At 37.2% G+C, this 23786-nt stretch overlaps 1 protein-coding gene across 4 annotated transcripts in view; it reads left to right on the top strand.

Moving 5' to 3' along the window:
* The window catches only part of Epm2a (EPM2A glucan phosphatase, laforin), a 112342-nt gene that overhangs the window by 38053 nt on the left and 50503 nt on the right, over positions 1–23786 (top strand). For all 4 annotated transcript variants that reach the window (XM_085688538.2, XM_085688531.2, XM_085688532.2 and 1 more), the window contains one exon: positions 10807–10981. In XM_085688538.2, coding sequence (XP_085544664.1) covers positions 10807–10981 — 175 coding nt within the window. The remainder of the gene's footprint in view (positions 1–10806; positions 10982–23786) is intronic.

Raw genomic sequence — 23786 nt, 5'->3', positions numbered from 1 at the left:
CTCCCTGGTTCTTCATTGTTTGCTGGATGAAAGTCATTGACTGAGGTGAAATGGTGTTTCATGGTAGTTCTAATTTCCATTAACTAGGTGGCTGGGGCTATTGAATACTTTCCAATATTTATTGACCATTTGTATTTTTCTTTTATGAACTGTCCATTCAGTCCATTAACTCATTTATTGATTGGATGACTTGGGTTTAGGTGTTTAATTTTTACAGCTTTTTATGTAGTCTGCATATTAATCCCTTGCCCGAAATGTAGTTGGCAATTTTCCCCTAGTTCTCTAGGTTGTTTCTTCACTCTGTTGATTGCTTCTTTTGATTTGTAAAAGCTTCTTAACATCAGACAGTCTTGTTTATCAGTCTTTGGCATTATTTCCTATGCTAGTGGAATTCCATCTATGCACCTATCTCTACTAAAGATTTATTTTTGAATTAATTGTGTGTGTGTGTGTGTGTGTGTGTGTGTGTGTGTGTGTGTGAATTTGTGCATGTGAGTGAAGGTGCCTGGGAAGACCAAGAGATGTACTCTGAACCGCTAGAGCTGAGAAATAGAGGACTGTGAGCCACCCAACACAGGTGCCGAGAACCAAATTCGGGTCCTCTGGGAGTGTGGAGCAACTCTTAACTGCTGACCCACTAATCCAGCCCCCTGTTCTTATACCATGTTTTCTTATAACAGTTTGAAATTTTGAGACCTTATATGAAGACTTTTGATCTATTTTGGATTGGTTTTTATGAAAGGTGAGGGCTATGAATCCAGTTTCATTCTCCTCCATGTAGGAAGCCAGTTTCCCAGCACTGTTTGTCAGTTTTTTATTTTTTATTTTATTTTTCCTCTAAGGGATGCCTTTGAGAACTTGGCAAGAAGTAGATTGCTGCAGCACACTTGGTTTTCTCAGTCTTGTATTATTCTAGTATTCTAATGTCTGTTTTCATGTCAGGAGCATGCTACTTTTGTTCCTATGGCTCTGGAATACACTCTGAGACCTAGCATGTGATATGTTCAGTGTTGTTTTAGCTCAGGCCTTTCGTGTTTTCATATGACTCTTGGGATTGTCTTCTCTAGTTCTGTGAAGACTGTCATTAGGATTTAGATGGGGATGCGGTTCATCTGTTGTTGCTTTTAGTCATGTAACCATTTTCCCTATGCAATCTCATTCTTTTGCATGTGAATTTCCTGATTTTTTTTTTTTTTTTTTTTTTTTTTTTTTTTTTTTTTACAATTTGTTGGAGAGATTTTCCTTTCCCCATTTTCTATTGTTCTGGATACCTTTGTTGAAATCATCCTGTATGTGCATATTTTATTTTGGTTTTAATTCTAAGATTCTAATCATAGTATTCTATATCAATGTAATCCTCTAATTATCTCAATATGTAAGTGTCATAAGTGAGCTGGACTTCTTAAAAATTTTGTATCTACTAGTACAGAACTTCCTTCATCTTCTAATGGGTGTTTGCATTGCCAATTTTTATCAGTTTCTCATTTGCCATTGACACTGCATGTTGTCCACGTTAATTTTGCATTTAATTTGTAATTCATAGTGATTGAGTAATTTAATGAGATAAAAATCTTGTAAGTAAAAATGTTTTATGGAAGCCGTACTTGTGGTTTTCTACTGTGATTGCTGCTTTTCTCAGCACTTCATTCCATCTGTTTGTGAAGCTTCGGAAACTTGTAAAGCACTCCACCAACCGTTATCTTTGAATGCTGGCCTTCCTTCCTACAATATGTAAAGATAATCTGCTCTCTGATCCTACAGGCGAGGTAGGATGGAAACCCTCTCTGGATGCCTGCATAGTGAGAAGGATTTATATTCTCAGAGCCATCATTGGCTTTATTATTTTAATATTGCTCAGTGTGGCAAATATGATTTCTTGTAGCTTTGCCTATAGAAAGTCAACATAAGCAAAGATTTCAGTTTTTAAATAAATTATTATTAGTGTACCCTCTATTTTCTCTTCACATCTGAATTCTGTGTGGAAACATAATGGGTTACAATGAAGTTTAGAGAAAATAATTACAAGTGCAGATAACATCAAATTAAACACTACCATGCAATATTTTTCTTTGGTGACCTCACAGTCAGAGTGTCTGGTGTCCCCTTCTACCTTAGACACTTTACTAAGTGGATTTCTACTTCTTTCTTTTGGTTCTAACATATTCTTCTCTTTGACCTCTGCATAGCTGTCTCTGTTCTTTCCTTCAATTTCATCTCAGCCCTTTATCCTATGATGTGGGACAGGCCAGCTCTCTCCATCACTGCAACCAAACTCAACTGCTTTCTATTGCCACAGTTCACTGCGGTCTGCTGCAGCCTGACCCACCCTTTCCAAGAGATGGCAGTCGGCAAACTCATCTCAAATGTTTGTTTTCTGCTCTTTTTTTGCCTTTAGAACAATATTGCAAAATCAAAGAGTTTGTAAGTCTCCCCTGTGTTTTGCCATTTTATTCACTAATAGTTTCTGAAGTAGGGACAGATGGGGTGAATTAATAACTAAAATTAGAGATTAATGTGTTTGGTTCAGGATTTATGTTCATATGTTGGAAGAGAAAACTGTAAGTAATTAAATTCCAAGGAGAATATATTTAAACAAATAGCATGAATAATAAATATGTTTTATTTTGCTTAGGAAGTCTACATTTACCAAATATAATGCTTATCCAACATAATTTCAGTTTACAAAAACTAAACTTACTTTATTCTGAGTCTTCAGTCTTCTAAAATAATGAGTTTATTCTGGGGTTTCTTCTTTCTGCATTTGGGATCAGTCCCCACTTTCTTTAGAATTACCTGTCTTGGCTTAATCAACAAAAACAGTGATGGCCAAATACACTCTGAGAAGTAGGTGCTTCATTAATCCTTTTCTATATTTTAAGCAGTAATACAGATTGGTTTATCTTTATTTCAACCTTATGAACTGTTTGCATGTTTATTTATTCTAAATGAATGATAATAAATTAATAAATACTTAACATTGATCAATCCAGTTTGAACAGGTGATATGCCCATATCTATCTATCTATCTATCTATCTATCTATCTATCTATCTATCTATCTATCTATCTATCTATCTATCTATCTATCTATCTATCTACCTTGTATCTTATATCTATCTATCTATCTATCATCTATCTATCTATCTATCTATCTATCTATCTATCTATCTATCTATCTATCTATCTATCTATCATCTATTTATCTATCTAAAGCCAGGGTCTCACTGTGTAGTTCTGGCTGGCCTGGAATTCACCATATAGACCTATAGACCAGGCTAGCCTTGAACTCAAAGAAATCTACCTGCATCTGCCTGCTGAGTGCTGATATTAAAGGCTCTCACCAGCACACCTTGTCTTCTCCTGGTCCTCTATTTGTCAGTTTTAAAAGTAGTTCAACTAGCAAGAAAATTTCTTAGATTTATTTCATTGATCATTGTTTTGATTTTTTTCTTTGTTTCTGAAGAATGGATTTACTGAACAGGAGATTCCTGGTGAAAAACTTTCTTTAAGTGCTTGAAACATGTTACGTCTTTTGGCCTGTGTGGTTTTGAATGGTAAATTTGCTGACATTGGAGCAGCTTTTTCCTTCCTCTCTCTTTTATTTCCTGTCTCTTGTAGCAAGGATGACTTTGAGTTCTTCCTGCCTCCACACCCCAGTGCAAGCTTCTGAGATATAGGCAAACATATACCCCATGCCGGAACTGCTTTTATTATTGTTCCCTGGCTACTTTTAAAATTGTCTGTTGCCAATTTTCAGACATTACAATGTGCCTTAGGTATTTCTTTTGATTACTCTGGTTAGGCGTCACTTAGCTTCTTAAATCTGTGTTTGTTTCTTGACAAATTTCACAAATTTTGAGGTATTATCTATTCAAGTGTTTTGTTCAATGCCATTTTTTCTTTATCTTGTAGGAATGTTAAGTATTTTGTTATAGCAGTAAACATCTTTTTATTTATTTATTTATTTTGGTTCATGCAAAACTTTATTGAGCAGCTAAGGCTACAAAGGCATTCAGACATGGTCAGAGATGAGGCATAAGCACAAGTGTAGAGAGCAGTGAAGTGCGCTGCACCACAAGAGTGAAAGAAAAATGCTTTAGGAAGACAAGAGATTGTTTCCAGTGTGCAAGGGGGAATGGGCGGCCAATCAGGAAAGGGGACTGACATTAGACTGGATTGTTGACGATACTCAATATGTACTGTATTTGTTTCTTCTTTTCCTCTTTGGGCTTAATTTACCAGTAGTGCCCAGGACTGTTTGGTACCCCTTTTTTATTTGCTTGCATTTTTGCCTTAATGTTTTTTTCTAGAACTAAGTTCTTTTGGTGTTTTAGGAGCTTTTTCCTGTCTTTTTTTTTTTTCCAGGACTCTTGACCTTTTGATCTCGGTGTTAATGCTTGGAAATTGAACATGTGGGGTAATACCTAATGAGACTCTTGGTTTTTGACTTGGCTTCTCTGATACTGTTGCAGTAGGAGTGTGAAGGTTTTGTGTCGTTACTGAGGCTCCTCATTTGTTCTCCAATGGTAATCAAGGGATTGGAGTTACATTATTTCTCAATGATTGGGTTTCACAAGGTCTCCATAAGCTTCTGCTGATACCCTTTTCACCCAGAAACATGAAAATGTCCTGTTCCTGTTCCCTCTTTCACCTTCATGTTGATGGTGAGGAGGAGGTAACAATCCTGACTCTCTGCCAGCTTTACTCAGTGAAGGATGAGATATTTACTTAAGACTAAATGAAGGTAAACGTTTACATTCCACCTGTTATCCACAGACACTGCCAGGAAAGTTGTTGGAAGTCTCAATCTTCTGTCAACCTCCTCTAGTACCACTCTAGTGAGTGGCTCGAGGAGCTTCATTCCAGCCTGGTGACAGTGAATCACACATGACTGTTGCTTGTAGGTCCATGCTTTATCGGTGGTATGTGACTGACACAAAGCAGGGGTGGAGAGTTGGCCCAGTGGTCAAAGTACTTGCTGAGCAAACATGAGAATGTAAATTCAGTCCCCAGTGCTTGTCTAAAATCCAGGTGTGGCAGCACATATGTAGCTCCAGTGCTGAGGGTCAGCAGGTGGGGGAATACTAGAGGTTTGCTGGCTAGTTTATGCAAAATGACAAGCTGTAACTTTAGTGAGAGATCTTTCCTTACCCACAAAGGCAAACTCACCTGTACACTCATGTGCCTACTCATGAATATATGAATATATACACAAACATATAACACATAAGAACACTCACACCAACACACATGTATATAAACATACAACACACAGATATGTAACATACATATGAACACATATGCAAACATATAACACACATATAACAAGCATCCAATGTGCATGCACATGCACACACATTTCCTCACATGCAACATACATGGGAACAAACAATGCATACATATATACATACACAAACATATAACATGCACACATAAACATACAATACACATATACACATTTAAACACAATGTTTACAACACAATAAGCATATGCAAACCTATAGCACATACGAACAAGCACAGTTCATGTACACAAACATAACAACATAGACTAACATACAACACACACACACACACACACACTCATACTTGTGTGCACACATACAAGAGGTCTGTTTTTCTTAGCCCTCCCTGTTTGTCTTGCGGCAGTTCTGCTGTTGTATTTCCTCTTGCCTGTACCTGTTGGTGTTAGCAGGTTACTGGCTTTTCAGATTCAAGTCTGGGTATGAAAACTAGATAAAGGATGCAACAAAGAAACCAAGAATGTGCTGTCCCTTATGCTCCAGAGTCTCTAGGTGGTTTATTCTGCTCCTTGTTCTTCTAAGTTATCTTATGTTGGTGTGCATTAAATGTCCATTTCTGGAAGGAAAAGAACAAATAAAATCTGCTCTGTAATCCTGAATGTAGAAATCTCACCAAATAAAATTTATCACTAGTGTTTGGCAGTTCCTTGGCCAAATTAAAAAAATGATTCTGTTCTAAAAGATGCTCTAATTACTGTAATATAATTTTTTATAACATAGGTTGTTACATATAAAAACTGCTGTAAAATTGTCTAAAATGTATATACATAAAATGTTTATGCCAAAAACAAATTTTAGCAGTGGAAAATTTTTTGAAGATAATAGCTAGAATTTCTATTGAACACTATGATTTATCTATATTATAGTTTCTCAATAATTATGTATATTTATGAGATATTGTTTAAGCCCTCGTAAGTCTATTATTGTCATCAGTTGGAAAGATATATATTATTTTATTAAGATAATAAAATATTGGATGCTTCTAAGAATGAGTTATTCATTAATTCTTTAAATTTTTAATTAGATTTTTAACAAATACCAATCCAAGTTCCCATTCTGTCCCCTCCTCCCATTCCCTCCACATACATCCCACCCCACCCTCATCCAGTCCTCAGGGAAAGTAAGGCACATTGCTTTGGGGAAGGTTCAAGGCCCTCCTTACTATATCTAGGCTGATCAAGGTATCTATCCAAAGAGAATAGGTTTCCAAAAAGCCAGTACATACAGTAGGAATAAATCCTGGTGTCTTTTCCAGTGGCCCCTCAGTTTGCCCTAGCCATGCAACTGTCAGCCACATTCAGAGGGACTAATTTGGTTCTATGCTTGTTCCTTCCCAAGCTGGAGTTGGTGAGCTCCCATTAGCTCAGGTAGACTGTTTCAGTGGGTGTCATCATCATGGTATTGACCTATTTGCTCATATTCTCACTCCTCCCACTCTTCATCTGGACTTTGGGAGCTCAGTCCAGTGCTCTGATGAGGGTCTCTGCCTCTGTTTCCATCAGTTGCTGGATGAAGGTTCTATGGCGATATTTAAGATATTCATCAACTTGACTACAGTGCAAGACAAGATCGGGACCCCTCTATTGCTTAGAATCTTAGCTGGAGTCATCCTTGTGGATTCCTGAGAATTTCTATAGAGCCAGGTTTTTGCTAACCTGATGGAGGAGGGTTGACTGTCTATGTGTTACTTTCATTGGTTAATAAAGAAACTGCCTTGGCCTTTTTGATAGACCAGCCCTTAGGTGGGTGGAGTAGACAGAACAGAATTGTGGGAGAAAGAAAGCAGAGACAAGCAGACGCCATAGCTCTCCTCCCGGAGATGGACCCTGGTTAGACTCGTCCCGATAAGCCACAATCAAATGACAACACACATTAATAGAAATGGGTTAAATCAATATGTAAGAGCTAGCCAATAAGAGGTTATAACTAATTGGCCAGACAATGTTTAAATGAATACAGTTTTCGTGTAATTATTTCGAGTAAAGCTAGCCGGGTGGCAGGCGGGGACGCAGCCCGCCATTCCTTCTACACTAACCCTATAATGGCTCCCTCAATCAAGATATCTCTTTCCTTGCTCTCATCTCTGTCCTTCATCCATTTCGACTATCCCATTCCCTCAAGTTCTCCTCAACCCTCATCCTTTCCCCTTCCCTTCCCGTTCCACTCTCCCTTCTCCCCCCACCCCCATGCTGCCAATTTTGTCAGGTGATCTTGCCTGTTTCCTTCTAATGTTTTCTGCAGGGCTGGGTTTGTGGATATGTATTGTTTAATCCGTTTTTGTCGTGGAATATCTTTTTTCCTCCATCGATGGTGATTGAAACCTTTGTCGGATATAATAGTCTGGGCTTGCATCCGGGTCTCTTAGTGTTTGCAGAACATCTATCCAGGACCTTCTGGATTGAGAAGTTGGGTGTAATTCTGATAGGTTTACCTTTCTATGTTACTTGTCCTTTTTCCTTTGCAGCTCTTAATATTCTTTAGGATAGTTCCCCCATCGAGTTTTCCTTCCCAGATACGACCACTATTAACACCATACTTAGCTTTAATCTACATTTAGTCTACATTTTATTTTAACTCAGGCTGTTCTTCCTCACTTTCTCCCACTCCTTCCCTCTAGTCTCTCTTCCTATGCACCTGTAAGGTCCTTTTCCTTATCCAGTCATTGAATGAGCGAATGTATTATTTCTCCCAGTGACTCATCTATATGCCTAAATGTCATTCTTCCAAAATGACTGCTATCTATTTTTAGTCCATGTTCTCAGTCAGGGTGTCAAATCCTCTCTCCAGCTCTATTTGGTATTCTTCTTTGTATACCTGAGTAGCACTCGTAATCCATTATTCTCAAGCTCTTCTCCTTCAGATCTTCCCTCTCAGTACATGGTACTATTCTATGTTCACTGAAACTTTGTAGTAGGAGGAGTGGCGGGCCTGCTTTTGGTCCCGGCTGCCCTGCTAGCTTACACCCAAAATAACTACACAGAAACTGTATTAATTAAATTACTGCCTGGCCCATTATCTCTAATCTCTTATTGGCTAACTCTCACATATTAACCCTTCTCCATTAATGTGTATCGCCACTTGACTGTGGCTTACTGGCATGAGTCTAACCAGCATCTGTCAGGGCAGGAGAACCATGACATTTACCACACTGCCCTTCTTCCCAGCATCCTGTTCTGTCTTCCCTGCCTATCTAAATTTTGCCCTATCAAAAGGTCAAGGCAGTTTCTTTATTCAACCAATGAAAGCAACACACAAACAGAAGAACCTCCTACACAAAAGTTTAGAGGTCTTTGCTGATCCTCACCCTCTTCTCTGTCCATGCCTGATTATTTAAAAGCCTAGTAGCTTTTACCTTCTGAATCTACCCAATCTTTTTTGCTTCTACCAGTAATAGTCTCTCATCACATTCCCCATCTAATAATGTGGACTTTTCTAAATGGACTCAATACTTTGTGTGCATACCTTTGTGTGTGTGTGTGTGTGTGTGTGTGTGTGTGTACACATGTGAGTACACATGTGAGATATTCATTTGTGGGAGCAAATGTACATTTATGTGTATGTGTGTAGAAACCAGAAAACAACTTCATATGTCATTCTTCAGGCACAATACACCTCATTTTTGAGACTGGGTCTCTCATTTACCTGGAGTTCACCAACTAGGCCATGTGTGGGCCCCAAGGACCCACCTGTCTCTGTCTCCCCAGCTTTGAGATTATAGCATGCTCTGCTGTGCCAGCTCTTTATATGAACTCTCAGGATCAAACTCAGAACCTCATGCTTGGCAATGTAGGCACTTTACTAACTGAGCTATTGACCAAGCTCCTGGACTCTCAACTTCATTGATCCAGAATGAATTTCACACTCTATTCAGAGAGTCATTTCAGAGTGAAAGTGTGGTCTTGTCATATGGCTCATAAAACTGGAAACTTTTAATTGCTCTTAAGTTAAATATCTAAGTCCTTACTATGACTTTACACAGTACCTGCCTTAAATATTTATTGAAGGTGTTAAACATATCATTGCAACATTTGCTGTTAAGATAGTGCTTCTATGTGCACTTCTCTGTTGGATATACCTGTCAAAGTTGAGTTACTGGTCTATTTGAGTACAATCTACCAAATATCAAGGTACTCAGTGGACAGATGGTGTAGTGCTTTTTAGCCATCAAGAGAAAAGAGCAGAGTCTTGTCTAGGAAGATATGTAATGATTTATTAAGTGAGTAATTCTGTCTCTTAACTGAAAGGAGGCAGTTATAATCTAGAGAGTCAACTACTAGTTAAGGAATATTTTCCAGTTTTATGCTAAGCAACTTTCAGCTGGAAAGTAGCAAGTGATTCAACATTTTTATATGCATAACAGGTACAATTTATTCCTACACATCACAGACATTTGTTTTATTGATAATATATAATAGGTCGGATAAGAAAGGAGATAATTTGAAAGAAGATGAGCATGTAAGTTCTAATTATAATATAGTATGAATTTTAATCTTCATTGAAATAAAGGATCCAGTTCTTATTTGCCCCACTATAGTAAATTCCATAGTCTGAGAGATTTAATTAAACCAGAAATACATTTCTCAGCATTCTGAGGGTAGGGAAAGTAGGATGAAGGGATACTCAGTATCTGGTGAAGGCTTCTTTTCGGTCATAGACGGCATCCACTTGCTGTGTTCTTAGAAGGAGAAGGAATGGGGGAGCTTCAACACAGGACTTCAGGGGTGACACAGGCGTTCAGGTCGTAGTGTGGCTGATGTTGGAAAAAACAGCAATGGAAGTAAATGATGCTTTTAGAGACATGTTTTTCTGTTTCTCCTTTGCCTTATGGCATTGGGAAGGAGGAGCTCGTGTCTTTTGTGCATATGAAGGAGGCAGGGATTAGCAGGAGGGCATTAGCTCCTGAAAGAGAGGGTCCAGTGGGAGTCAGCTTAATAATCATAAGAGTCTAGAAGTTCAGCGGGCTTAGGTAAGCTAATTAACCTCTGTGAGACTTAGTTTCCTCATCTATAGGAAACAATAACCCACGTTTTACCTGCAAATTAAATTGCAGTGATCATTTATTTTACTATTTATTCATGTGTTCATATTTCTGTATTTACTATTTGCATTGACACTGAGATACACTTTATTTCTGAAGTGAATAGTTCATTTGCATACCATAAAGATAACAAGGAATCCAGGCATATTAATGACTATTAAACCGTTTCAAATAGTTATTGGGCTATAAAATGAGTCATAGCTTGTTGTAGGGGACTGTGTGGGTCAATGGAGTCTGAAAGAGCTAGTAAGCAGCTTTTTATTAAAACTCATGAACTCAGAGGGAACACAGACACTAAGATTTTCATAAGGCACTTTAAAATGCTCACTTTGATTCTAGTCTCTTTCGTTTTGCAATTAAACTACTTTATGTTTATTTTTGTCTTACGATTAATTTTGTCCCAGTCATTTCAAGGTTGCCTAAGCAAAGCACTGACTTAATTGCTGTGTGTTACTTCTTGTCCTAGGAAATGGACCTCACCATGACCGTTGCTGTACATATAATGAAAACAACCTGGTGGATGGTGTTTACTGTCTCCCAGTAGGACACTGGATTGAGGCCACTGGGCATACCAACGAAATGAAGCACACAACAGACTTCTATTTTAATATCGCAGGCCACCAAGCCATGCATTATTCAAGGTAAAAATAGTGCCATGTTCATAAACTTCAAAGTAGGACGAGAGGTAGTGTTAGGATAATAGAAATCTTTACTGAGCTCAAAACTGCAGTGCTTCGGTCAGCTAAATTACAGTGTGCCAGTACACGAGCTCTTTAGTTCTCCGTGTGAAAGATTTCTATAGAATTCTTTATTTCATGTCTATGCAGCTCTCAGCATATGTAGATAGATAGCGGTTAACCAATCTACTGATTCAATGGCGTGACTATAAAGATTGCTCTAATATACCCCAGGTCACTTTGTATCCTTTATATTACTTTATTCAGGAGGGAGACAAATGTTTGTGACCTCCTTATATAAATTTTCTCAAATATATAAATAGATCATCATTTGCTTATCATTCATTGCTATTTTTATGTGTTTGTTCACTTAAATATTGTAATAGCAGTGCGTACCACACAACAATGCAGCCATCAAAGAGAATGGTCAAAGACTCATTACATTTTCCTTCATTGTCACTCAGAAGCGATTATGTTAAACCACTCTGTGAAATTTTAAATACTATGCATATCCTTTATTTGCTAATGTACTTATTTTCCTCTGTTGCAAGTGTGAATTTTAGTCCTCATCTGTTCTTGTCTCTTACTCTAATCTCTATCACACAGATTTAAAACACTCTGCTTTTTACCTTCCTGACAATTGTATTCTGTGATCTATCAGTTCTTGGCTATGCTTTGTTATTTCCTACTTTATGAGAGCATATTATGTTTTATGCCTTTATTTTTTCCAAACCTGCTTCCTGTGATTCACTGTAATTATTTTTGCATTTTAACACATATATAGAACCTATATTTAACACAGCAAATATGTCTTTCATATTTTAATTGCTTAAAATGTAAAATTAATCTTTAAATCTTATATATTGTTTATTGTTGAATGTGCAATGCTTATACCAATAGGTAGGAGGCATCAGTGTGCTCTTTTAAAAAAATTACAAAGTTATACTTTATGTGTATGAGTGTTCAGCTTGCATGTGTGCATGGGTACTACATGTGTGCCCATGCCTGAGGAGGCCAGAAAGGAGAATTGCATTCCTGTACTGGAATTACAGACAGTTGTGAGTTGCCATGTGGGTGCTGGAACTAAAACTTGGGTCTACTGGAAGAGCATCCAGTGCTCTTAACCACGGAGCCATCTCTCCAGTTTATTTCAGTGTGTTCTTCATAAGTGTATTGCTTTTGGTAAGAGCTCTTGAGAGGAAGGAACTAGGCAAACACGGCAAATTCTTCAAAATGTGAGAATATTGTTATTCTTTTTAAATATCGTAGCATTAATTCTAATTGCTCTTAATAAAAATCTGGAGTCAGATATTCAGGGGGCAAAAACTGAGAAATTAGAGAAGCAGTGTAACTAGCCACTAGAGAAACCTTTTCAACTAGAAATGCTCAGACTGAAGGGGCCATCCTGTTCTCAGCGTGCCTCTATTGATTGCTGCTCAGACTGAGGGTTTCTGACTGCTGCCTCAGCTTGCATGTGAGCTCCTATTTCCTCCCACCTGATATTCCTGTCTCTATCCAGCCACATCACTCCTGTTTCCACTTCCCTAGTGCTGGCATTAAAAACATGGGCTCCCAGGTGCTAGGATCACCTTTTGTGTCAGCTCTGTTCCTCTTTTAGACTGGATCAATTTCTTGTAGCCCAGGATGACCTTGAACTAGCAGAGATCCATCTACCCCTGTCTCCTAAATCCTGGGATGAAAGGTGTGTGCCACCACTGCCTGGCCTCTAGTGGTTTAGCTCTGTACTCTGATCTTCAGGCAAGCTTTATTTGTTAAAACACAAACAAAATATCACCAGGAAACATACTTCCTTACAAATTCATTGTGTCCATACAACGTAGACATCAGGGAAAGCAGACAGCACAGCGAAGGTGAGAAGCAGCGTGTGATTTGTGCTGTTCTAAGCCCTCGTGAGGATATGCTTGTGGGTTATCTCTCATCTGTCCTGAGCAAAACTCCCTAAACCCTCCAAAGGGCCATGCCCAAGACTTGAGAGTCTTGCTTCTTCAGCATGATTACCTTATCACCCTTACTGCCTTTGATGGCTGACCTAAAGAGTCTTCTTAGGTGCATGTTGCAGCTATTCGATTCACGTTCCATTCTTAAATTCTATAGTCTTCACCTGTTGGTTTTATTGCTTTATATTTTGGAGACTTTCTCAGTATTTTTTTTCTAAAAATAAACAACATAGTATTTGCTCTTAATTTTGGAAATTTTAATCTTATTGTGATGTTGTAGGGACTGGGGCCCACTTGTTCAGCCCAGCCACCCTGCTAACTTACACCCAAAATAACCACACAGAAACTGTATTAATTTAAACACTGCCTGGCTCATTAGCACTAACTCCTTACTGGCTAACTTATATCTTAATTTAGCTCATTTCTATTAATCTATGTATTGCCACATGGCTGTGGCTTACCAACAAGATTCCAATTGGCCTCTGTCTGAGGCGGAGGATTCATGACTTCTCCTCACTCTGCTTTTTTCCTCCTAGAATTCAGTTCTGTCTTCTCCACCTACCTAAGTTCCACCGTATCAACTAGGCCAAGGCAATTTCTTTATTCATTAACCAATGAAAGCAACAATCAAACAGAAGGAACTCCTACACCATGGTGACTTTTGTTCGTTCTAGTTTATGAATAGATGTATTCATAAATCTTTCTTATAGTACTTATAATACCTTAAAAGTTCTTCCAAGATGATCTTGTTCCCTACTAATTTGTTGTTCTTTTTCTTTAAATATTTCTCTTTTATAGTTTAAAAATGGTTAATGAGTCTTACTTGCTCATTTTTGTTACATGAAACTTGGTTGGTTATCACATGTAGTTGATATGAACTTCTACAATGATTGACTTTTGTATCGGAGAGTGTTGGCTGAAATGTCTGACATGTGCTGGTTTTGTTCCTCTTCACCCAAGTGTGTTTCTTATTCTTTGAATCTTCACTCTTCTGAAATTATTGCCATTCTTCAGTTCCACAGACAGTAACCAAGCTGTATGTGAGGTGGGGAGAAATGATGGTTCGTGTACTCAGTGTTAGAAGAAAGGTAGAATGTATTTTCCTTAAGGCAAATTGGTTTTACACCCAAATCTATCATACTGAATTCTTAGGTAATTAATCTGCTGCTACATGTAAAAATGCATTTATAGTTTGTATTATCCTCCAGTGTTTTTCATTGTTAAGTGTCAAACCCAAACTAAGTGGAATATTGGGTGTGATTGTTTTTGTTTTTCAAATGTGGGGCTCGTGAGATGACTCATTGGGTAAAGGCATCTGTGCCAAGCCTGGCAACTTGTGTTTAATTCCCAGGACCCACATGTGGAAGGAAAGAACTGGATCCTGAAACTTCTAACCTTTCCATATGAGTTGCAATGGATACTATGTGTGCAATGTGCATATGTTTGCGCGTGTACACAAATATATGAATACACACAAAAAGAGAGAATAATTAACAAAATGTAAAAGCACAAAATATGTATCTAACTATCAACATTCTATTTCCATATATATATGCATGTATACATATATCTGTATTTATATGTATACACATATCTCTTTGCATGTATGATCTGTGTATATGCATATATGTATGTATATATGTATCTGTATATATTTGTGTGTATCTGTATGTATATATATAAAATCCATGTGCATATGTATAAATGTATATATTATCTGTGTGTATATATACATGTACATATAAAAATTGTGTGTATATATGTATATGCACATGTGTATATGCACATCTGTTTGTATATATATGTGTATATGCATATATGTGTATACATATATATGTATATCATATATATCTCTGTATGTATATATCTGTATATAGTATATGTATGTGTGTATGTGTATATATATCTGTGTGCATATGTATATGTATATATATCTGTGAATATGTATCTATCTATATATCTGTGTGTATATGTATATATTATATATCTGTGTGTTTATATATGCATATCTATGTATATATCTGTGTGTATATACCTGTGTGTATATACCTGTGTGTATCTGTATCTCTCTCTCTGTCTCTGTATATATCTCTTTGTGTGTATATGCATATATCTTTGTATATGTTTATATATTTGTGCACACATATATGTGTGTATCTTCATATGTGTATATGTGTATATGTATATATGTATATATGTATATATCTCTGTGTATATGTATATATGTGTATATGCATATATATTTGTATATATGTGTATGTGTATATATGTATATGTATAAATCTCTGTGTACATGTATATATCTGTATGTATATGCATATATCTCTCTTCATATATGCATATATCTGTGTCCATATCTATATATTTGTACCTATATGTATATATGTATATATTTATGCATATATTTATATATCTGTGTATTTGTATATATGCACATATCTGTATATGTATGTATATATCTCCATGTATGTGCATATATATCTCTGTGTATATGTATATATATCTCTGTGTATATGTATATATTCCTCCAAGTCCTGAGTACCTTCATTTGCATCATTGTCACATACTGATTGTACACACAGTATTTGAAAACAACTGTAACTTCCCCAAAGAGGCAGCAATTTTGAATGAAGGTGAAATATTTTCAAATATATTCATATACTTTAGTTTAATTGACATTGGATATTTCAAATACAATGCATCTTCATTTTAAACTAGATAAGATAAAATGTGGATTTAGTTGAAATGAAATATTATTTATATATTTCCTTATTAATTTGAAAACACCTGATTGATATGTTTGTCACATTCATCTGAGTATAATGTGTAAATTTATTTTAGCTTTTGAAGTAGATCTACTCATGGCAGGTAATATAATTGAGCATATATAGGCCTTAAAACTTATTTAAGAGGATGCAAACACTAAGATTATTTAGGTTGAATATGGGAAGAGTTATGCCTGGAATTCTTTTATGATTAAGGTAAATTGTATTGAAATGAGTTGTCAGAATCTATTACATGATTAGTGTTCCAAGAATACAAACTCCTAACCTTTAAACTATATGTCATAGGCTATATGGAAAGTGTGTTCATTCAGTGAGAGCTCCGGCATTGCCTGTGCTGAATGCTAGGCTATCTGAGGCCTCTGCTTTGAACTCATAATATCCTCAAAGAAGACAGACATATACATATCTATAACGTAGAGGAATTACCATTGAAATGAAATTTTATATGCAACGTAGTGAAATTTTAGTTCAGAAAAGCTCTGTGAGGAAGATGTAAGTGGGAATATAGAGGGTGAACTTATTTTCCCCCCAATGGGGCATTTGGAGAATAGAGGTCCAGTTAAGGAGAATGGCCAGTGTGAATAAACAGAGGAACGACAGCAGAATTCAAATGACCAAATAGTTTTGTACAGCCAAGTTACTTTATAGGGCAAAAGAGGGATATTTACTACTTAGTCTGGATAACAGGTATAAAATTGCACTGTGCCAGTAACATTGGGAAACAAGGCAGCTGTTAGCCGTTTTCCTTACAAAAGAACCTCCTGGCCCCTCAGTATTCAAGAGTCAGAGATTTTTAATTATCAGTATTATATTTCTATGTTCAGGCTATACACGGGAAGCTACACCTCCCTCAAGAGTAAGAGATTTTTAATTATTAGTATTACATTTCCATGTTCAGGCTATACATGGGAAGCTACACCTTCCTCTTCAATAGAGCTTTTTTCACACAAAAGCACAGATTTGCATTAAAGACACAGACAACTAATTTAATGAAACATTAGTGGTAAAGGGCTGTGATTTCTGTTTCTTGAAAAGGTTTATTGCTAATTGAACTTCAAGAGACATAAATTAGGCTTAATGAACATAACACTTTAGACTCTTGACATGTTACAATTTAGAAAATGAATTGTAAAAGCCTTCTTAGACTTTACAGGACTTTGCTACATAAAAGAAAAATGTGTAGTTATTTATAAAACAGTTATTTTTAAACAGCACAGCAGAGTGACTTTTTATACTTTAAGATACTGTTTTATTTGGCTTTTTTTTTAAATGATGAGATTAATTACTCTGTGAAGAAAATAAGGATCAACTTGCATTTTACTCTTAGTTTTTTGTTTTCACCTGGGCAGCCGTGGGACAGTCCTTGTAGTAGCTCTGCAAGCATCAGCTTCCCAATCTGCAAAGTGAGATGCGGAGCTGTGTGACTGCTAAGGGCAGCTCTAGAAATGGACTAAAGTTAATGATATAAGAGGGAAGGCCTAGGTAACCTTTTGTCAACATGTTATGCTCACCTAAAATGTCATGTCAGCTTTTCCAGTTTCAGATCCAGGGACCAAATGCTCCAACTCCAAATGCTATTTTTCTTCACTTGTGTGACCCTAGGCACCTATTCAGCTCAAGTGTATAGAAGCCATGTTTATAAATACACATATTAAAGACAGCATATAGTTGTTTTTAGTAAGTATGTAAATGCATCCTACATAATAAAATTTTTATATTACTCATGTTTATAATTAAACTTTGGTGAGAATTTTCCTTTCGGGATAAATAGAAATGATCCACAAAATTATGTATCGCTAGCAGATTGCATTGCCCTTGTTCTGTAGTTCAGAAGCAAAATATTATTGGTTAAAGGAGGACAACTGGTTTCAACTGGTATTTATATCAGGTCAAATGATTTGAGAGTCTTTAAACCTTAAAATGAGATTACAGTTGTCCATAGTTGAAGGAAGGGGAAACAGCATGCTTCCTCTGACTAGGGAAGGGTTTCTACTGAGTTTTAACTCCATGTGTGGGATTCCTTTGAGGATTTTCTTTTGCTGTTCATGGTGCGGTTCATATTTTATATGACCAGTTATTGACAGATGTCCTTTCAAGTTTGAAACTATATTTTATGTAAGTAAAATGTTTCACACTACAATGTAGCTATGTTGGGATGACATTTTTACAACATCATACGAAAGAAAACATATTAATGATGAAAGGCCCCAGATTGGAGTCACCTGTTGACTCAAGTGTGAGAAGACGTCAGTTTTTGCTGATAGAGCTGCTGCGGCCCCAGTGCGGTTATAAAAGAGGCAGCTGGGTTCAGTGCTGTCTTGTACAATATCCGCAGCATTGGCATTTAAATTATGATTTCGTATTGTCTTCAAATGTCTCCATCAGTGGCGAATGCAAGGAGACTGAATGAGAATGCGTGGCTGTCAGATCTGAGGTCATGGCTATAAGAATGATAGTGATTAGAGAATTCTTTTATAAAGGAGCAAGGTTCATGTGGTTCATGAGGCATTTGGGTAAAGTGTGGCAGTGTTGCTGTCACCTGTGAACTTTATCACAAAAGAGGGAGCAGTGAGATGAGGGTGTATGCAGCAAGAGAAGATGGCCCCAAATGATCTATTGTAGAATAACTTCATGCTAATGAAAATGATCCAGCAGGATGGGATAAAAGGGATTAACTGGAGAAAGGAGACAAGAAACAGATTCAGTAACAGAGAATAGGCTCCAGGAGAACAGAGTGTTCCTCCTGATCATAGAGGGAGAGTTTGGGTGTGGATGCTGTAGGTTGCTGTATTAGTGAGAACATATAGAAGTTCATGCTTTGATCACTTCCTTCCTTTCTCAGTGAAACCTGAAACACAGTTGGAGTAAGAGGAGAAGTAGAGAAGAGAAGAGAAGGGGGTGAGAAGAGAGCTTTGGTAAAAATATATAGATCAAGGACCAATGGAAGGTACATGAATGACTCCTGAATTTAAGTTTTGCAAGATTCTCCCATTTACAATATCACAGTGTCTGTGACAACCAAGGAAGAAATATTTTCTCCAATTAAATGAGTGCAGAAGGTAGAGTGAATATTTTTGACAAGCTGAGCTAGCCTTTGTTCTAGAATTTTCTGTGTGACTCCAGGTAGATCACAAAGAAATCTCAGTAACATCTCACAATGGTGTGGTAAGGTAGGAGCATTGTAGTATTTTGTTGTTGTTGCTGTTGTTGTTGTTGTTAACAGGGTAGAGTTAAATTGTGTTGTGTTGATTGTGGCAGGGTCACTTCAGAAAGCCAAGTGATCTGCTTATGTTAGGAAAGAACAAGTCAGAGAATGTTTTGATCTTGTTTTTTAGAGGATTGGTATATTTAAATCACTTTAACAGTTATTGAAAATAACTATTTAAATTGGTTTCAAATAACTGATTTCTTGGTTGCAGTCTTCTCTGGGTGAACAGAATGGAGGATTATCAAATTAACGGAGAAGATCAATAAAAGACAACAAGCATATCTGCATGTCTTCCTTCCTGTGAGAATGGCTTGCCCTGGCTATTTAGGAATCACAAATGCCTTGTTGTGACTTTTTACTTCACTGATAATTAATTTTGAAAAGATAAATCTTTGTTTTTTATACTTTTATGTTGTAAAATATTTATCCATCATTTTCTCAAGATCTTAAAGTTTTTCTCTTTAAATAGCATAGACTTCTTATTCTTGATAAGTGAATTAATTGTGATAAAAATATTAGCTTAATTGATCAACAGGTATGGATATTTGTTGCTACACATATTCTCCATTCTGCTGGTCTGGTGGAGAAGTCCTTCTGTCTATGTATTGCTTTTATTGGTTAGTGAATAAAGAAACTGCCTTGGCCTGCTGATAGGGCAGAACTTAAGTAGGCATGGAAGACAGAACTGAATGCTGAGAGGAAGAAGGGCAGAGTCAGGAGATGCCATGGATCCACTGCCAGAGATAGACGTGCTCAAACTTTGCTGGTAGGTCACGACCTCGTGGTGATACACAGATTAATAAAAATGGGTTAAATTAAGATGCAAGAGTTAGCCAATAAGAAGTTAAAGCCAATGGGCAAGCAGTGATTTTATTAAGACAATTTCTCTATGGTTATTTTGGTTCTGAGTGGCCGGGACAAACAAACAGGCCTTCCTGTTACTCTGGTCCCCCAGAGAGGTTTTTCTCCATCCATCAGGTTCCGTTCCCTAGCTCCTGTAGCCACTTATGAAATAGCCACTCGAGGCTTAATATTAGTTACATATTCTTTGGTATATTAGCTTAGGCTTCTTATTAACTAACTCTTAATATTAAATTAGCCCATTTACATTATTTTATATTTTACCACAAGGCTCATAGTGTGTTACCTCTTGCCTTTTTGGGGGCAGTTCCATGGCATCTTGAGTAGATTAGGGGGTCCAGTGTTTGGGGAGGAAAGGCAGAGCAAATCTGCAAAGAGAGGGAGAAGTTAGGTCAGAGGGTTCGACCAAGAAATGACCTGAAAGCAAATAACTAATGAGATCAATAACTTCTGCGACCCTGGTCATTCCCTGAGCTGCTGCTCCAGGCTGCAGGCCAGACTGTCTCCAGAAATGAGCTGTAGAGCTTTTTTCTCTTTTCTGACGTGGCATGTTCCAGTCAGTAGAGTTCCCAGCAGGCATTGCCAATCTGGATACTAACCTGGCCAACGTGGGCTGAGATGCACTCACACATGGTAGCTACAGATTAAAAGGCGAGGGTGACAGAGCAGACACCGGCTCCCTGTGACAGCTGCTAGTGAGCAGGACCCAGTGAGTGGAGAGAAAATGGTTCAGGGGGAACAGTGGAATGGAGAATATTTGTAGCTACAGATATTTCCGAAAGCATGAATATCACCAACAAAATGTTTTACATACATATGCAGATACATGTATGCACTCATACACACACACACACACACACACACACACACACAGTATCCTTTTATTTGGAGTCTTAACTGCATAGAAGGTATTGTTTTCTACCTAAATACAGATATATGAAACAGAAGAATTATGGCCCTGCAATCCAGACTGAAAGTAGAGGATCCTTTTTGGCAGAGGGCACTTGTTTGTTCCTGGCTGCCCAGACTCTAAGTAACCACTCAGAAACTATATTATTTAAACCACTGCTTGGCCAATCACTTAAGCGCATTGCTAACTAGCTCTTATATTTTTGGTTAACCTATTTCTATTAATCTGTGTATCACCACATAGCCGTGGCTTACCGGCAAGGTTTCACCCAGTATTTGTCTCTGGCTGGACTACACAGCTTCTTGTGACTCTGCCATCTTTCTCCCATCATTCAACTTAGTTTTCACTGCCTAGCTCTACTCTACCCATTCACAGGCCAATGTAGCTTCTTTATTCGTTAACCAATAAAAGCAACACATATATAAAAGGACTTCCCACATCAGTCCTGATTAGATATTGTTAAAGGACTGCTTTGGGCAGTTTAAACTATATTAATATTTATAACTGTTGACTTTGTGTGTCAACAGTTATATAAGAACTGAGGCTTCTCTGAGGAGCTTCCATTTTCTTGTTCCATTTCCATATCCTTCTGACAGTTTCTCATCAAACCACAAGTACTGACAAATAACTGGTAGAGAGATTCTATTTATAGTGATTAACTTATTCAGTCGTAACATTGACTTCTTACCATTTCATTTCTTTTCAAGAAAACAAAGGCAGGGATGCTGTGGACGTGCGAGAAGCACTCTGATAGAGAGCAGGGTTCATGTGTGTGCATCCATGGTCCTCAGCCAGAACAATGGCTGCTTACATTTGGGGAGGTTTCTAGGTTCAGCTGCTAATCCAGTGGAATCAAGTCAAAGGCTGTCAATTAATGATGAAAGATTAAATGGTAGTATACAGTGGTATCATAAAATTGGAAACTGTGAGCTGGACTGCAGTAGCGCACTTGGACATCAGAACATCAGCTTTCAAAATGCTCCTTTGTGGGTTTGTCTATTATTACTCCCCATTTTAAAAAGAGGGAATCTGAATTTTAAAGCATAGTTTTGATTATATTGTGTTAGGAATTATAAATGCTCCAGTTTAACAATGTCATCATATTTAGATGGCAGCAAAGGTGCTTTTTGTTCTATGTAAAAATCCCCTTATATTAGGCATGTAAATACTCTCAGAATAGAGGTAAGTGGTAGAATCTCCCCTCACCTAAGTGAGAAGCATCTGAGGGATGTTTTGGGGTCTTTTACTGCTGTATGATTTGAAAAAAAAAATGGAGAGATGCACCCTCCGGACTGTGAACTGTGTTTAACTAGTTAGTTTACATCTTAACAACGATTAGTGGGAAGTGTGAGCAGCCGGTGGACTGCGGGATGTGGATCTGTATTTAAAAAATATACAAACTATGCAGCATGGTTGTCTTGTCGCATTTGTGCCTACTTCATCTCCCCTTTCATTTCCATTTCTCCGCAGTCTCTCTGGCTGGGACTCCTCTTTGTTTTCTCCCCTTCCACTACTCAGCCATCACTCATCTCTCTGTCTTTCTCGGTTCTTTTCCTGACTTCTCTTTTCCTATCATGTTATAGTCTGCTTAAATTGTCAACGCTGCCTAGACTCTAGAGTCATTGAGAAGGGAATCTCGGTTCAAGGACTGCCTAGATGGGATGAGCCGTGGGGGTTATCATGATAGGTAATTGAGGTAGAGGAGCCTTTTACTGTGGACAGCGCTCTGCCTTGGGCAGCTGGCCCTGGGCTGAGGATGAGCTAACCAGTGAGCTAACCAGTGAGCAGTGCTCCTCCATGCAGGAGTGCTCCTCCATGGTTTCTGCTTCAAGCTCCTGCTTGAGTTCCTGTCCTGGTTTTCCTCAGTGGTGAACTATGACCTGAAAGTATACCTCAGATGCCTCCTTTTCTTCCCTGAGTCACCTTTGTTCAAACTGTTTTATCACAACAGCAGAAAGAAAACAAAATCCCATTCTTACATTGTCTCCTTGATTCTTCATTAGTAAGACAGTATGGGACTGACCTTCTTATCTGAACACATCTTTAAAGACTTTGTACTTTCTGGTCTTTCTATTGTGGTAATTAGGTGACTTGGGACCATTTTAATTTCACCCAATCAGTGTTTGGATAGATTTTGAATGCCTACTTTCCCCCCAGAAGTTAGGTATGAGAGGCACCTGTTCTGTCTCATAAGTTAATGGTCTCATGGTAGAGGCACATGAAATATACATGTCTATGAAAATGTTAATGCAGCTAAGTTACTTTTTATGTCTCTGTGAATCTTTTCTCAGTTTATTTTCTTTAAGTGGCCCAAACCACATCAAGGGCATGGAGTCCTGTTTAAATCTTACTACATTGCAATGTGACTTTGCTGTCAAAACTATATTTAATATTTAATAGGTAGGAGTAATTTTTTTAAAAATGGAGATATCGTGTTAATTAAAATTTTATAAAATAAGGAACCTCATAAAAGTTTAATTTACCTCACATTCTTATTCTCTCATCCTAACATTTTTAGTAATTGTTATATAATATTGAAGATCAGGAAAAGAATGTTTTATATAATATAAAAACATTATATTCTAGGTAAATATAGTGCTAAAAATTATGTCTTAGACTTTTGTGTTAAAAAATAAAATTTAATACATTGTTCAGAATCAGACTTTGCTTCATACAATACCAGAGTATATGGTTTATACAATAGTTCATGTGAATTCTTCCATTTCACCCCATCTTCTCTGTGTTGTTTAAAATTTCCTTTGCTGTATGTGGAAAGATTGCTTGGACAATTATTTTGGTTACCATACATCAATCCAATGCAACTCTTAGGAGGGTTAATAGTTTTTAATAGTATATATACTTATATACTATATATCATATATATATTATATTTGTTACTATGTCTCATATATGAACTTCTAAGAAATCACCAATATTAATTTACTTGGGTCTGCTACATCTCCACTGAAAGTATTTGAGTTAGTTAAGGTCTCTTGTGTTGGTAGTTTTTAAGCTTACACACCCTCACAGTCTAACAAGCTGTCTG

The sequence above is a fragment of the Myodes glareolus genome, chromosome 1 (genome assembly GCF_982192425.1).
Source record: "Myodes glareolus chromosome 1, mMyoGla1.1, whole genome shotgun sequence".
Taxonomy (NCBI): Eukaryota; Metazoa; Chordata; class Mammalia; order Rodentia; family Cricetidae; genus Myodes; species Myodes glareolus.
The sequence above is the reverse complement of the archived record's forward strand: the minus strand, read 5'-3'. Positions and strand labels throughout refer to the sequence as shown.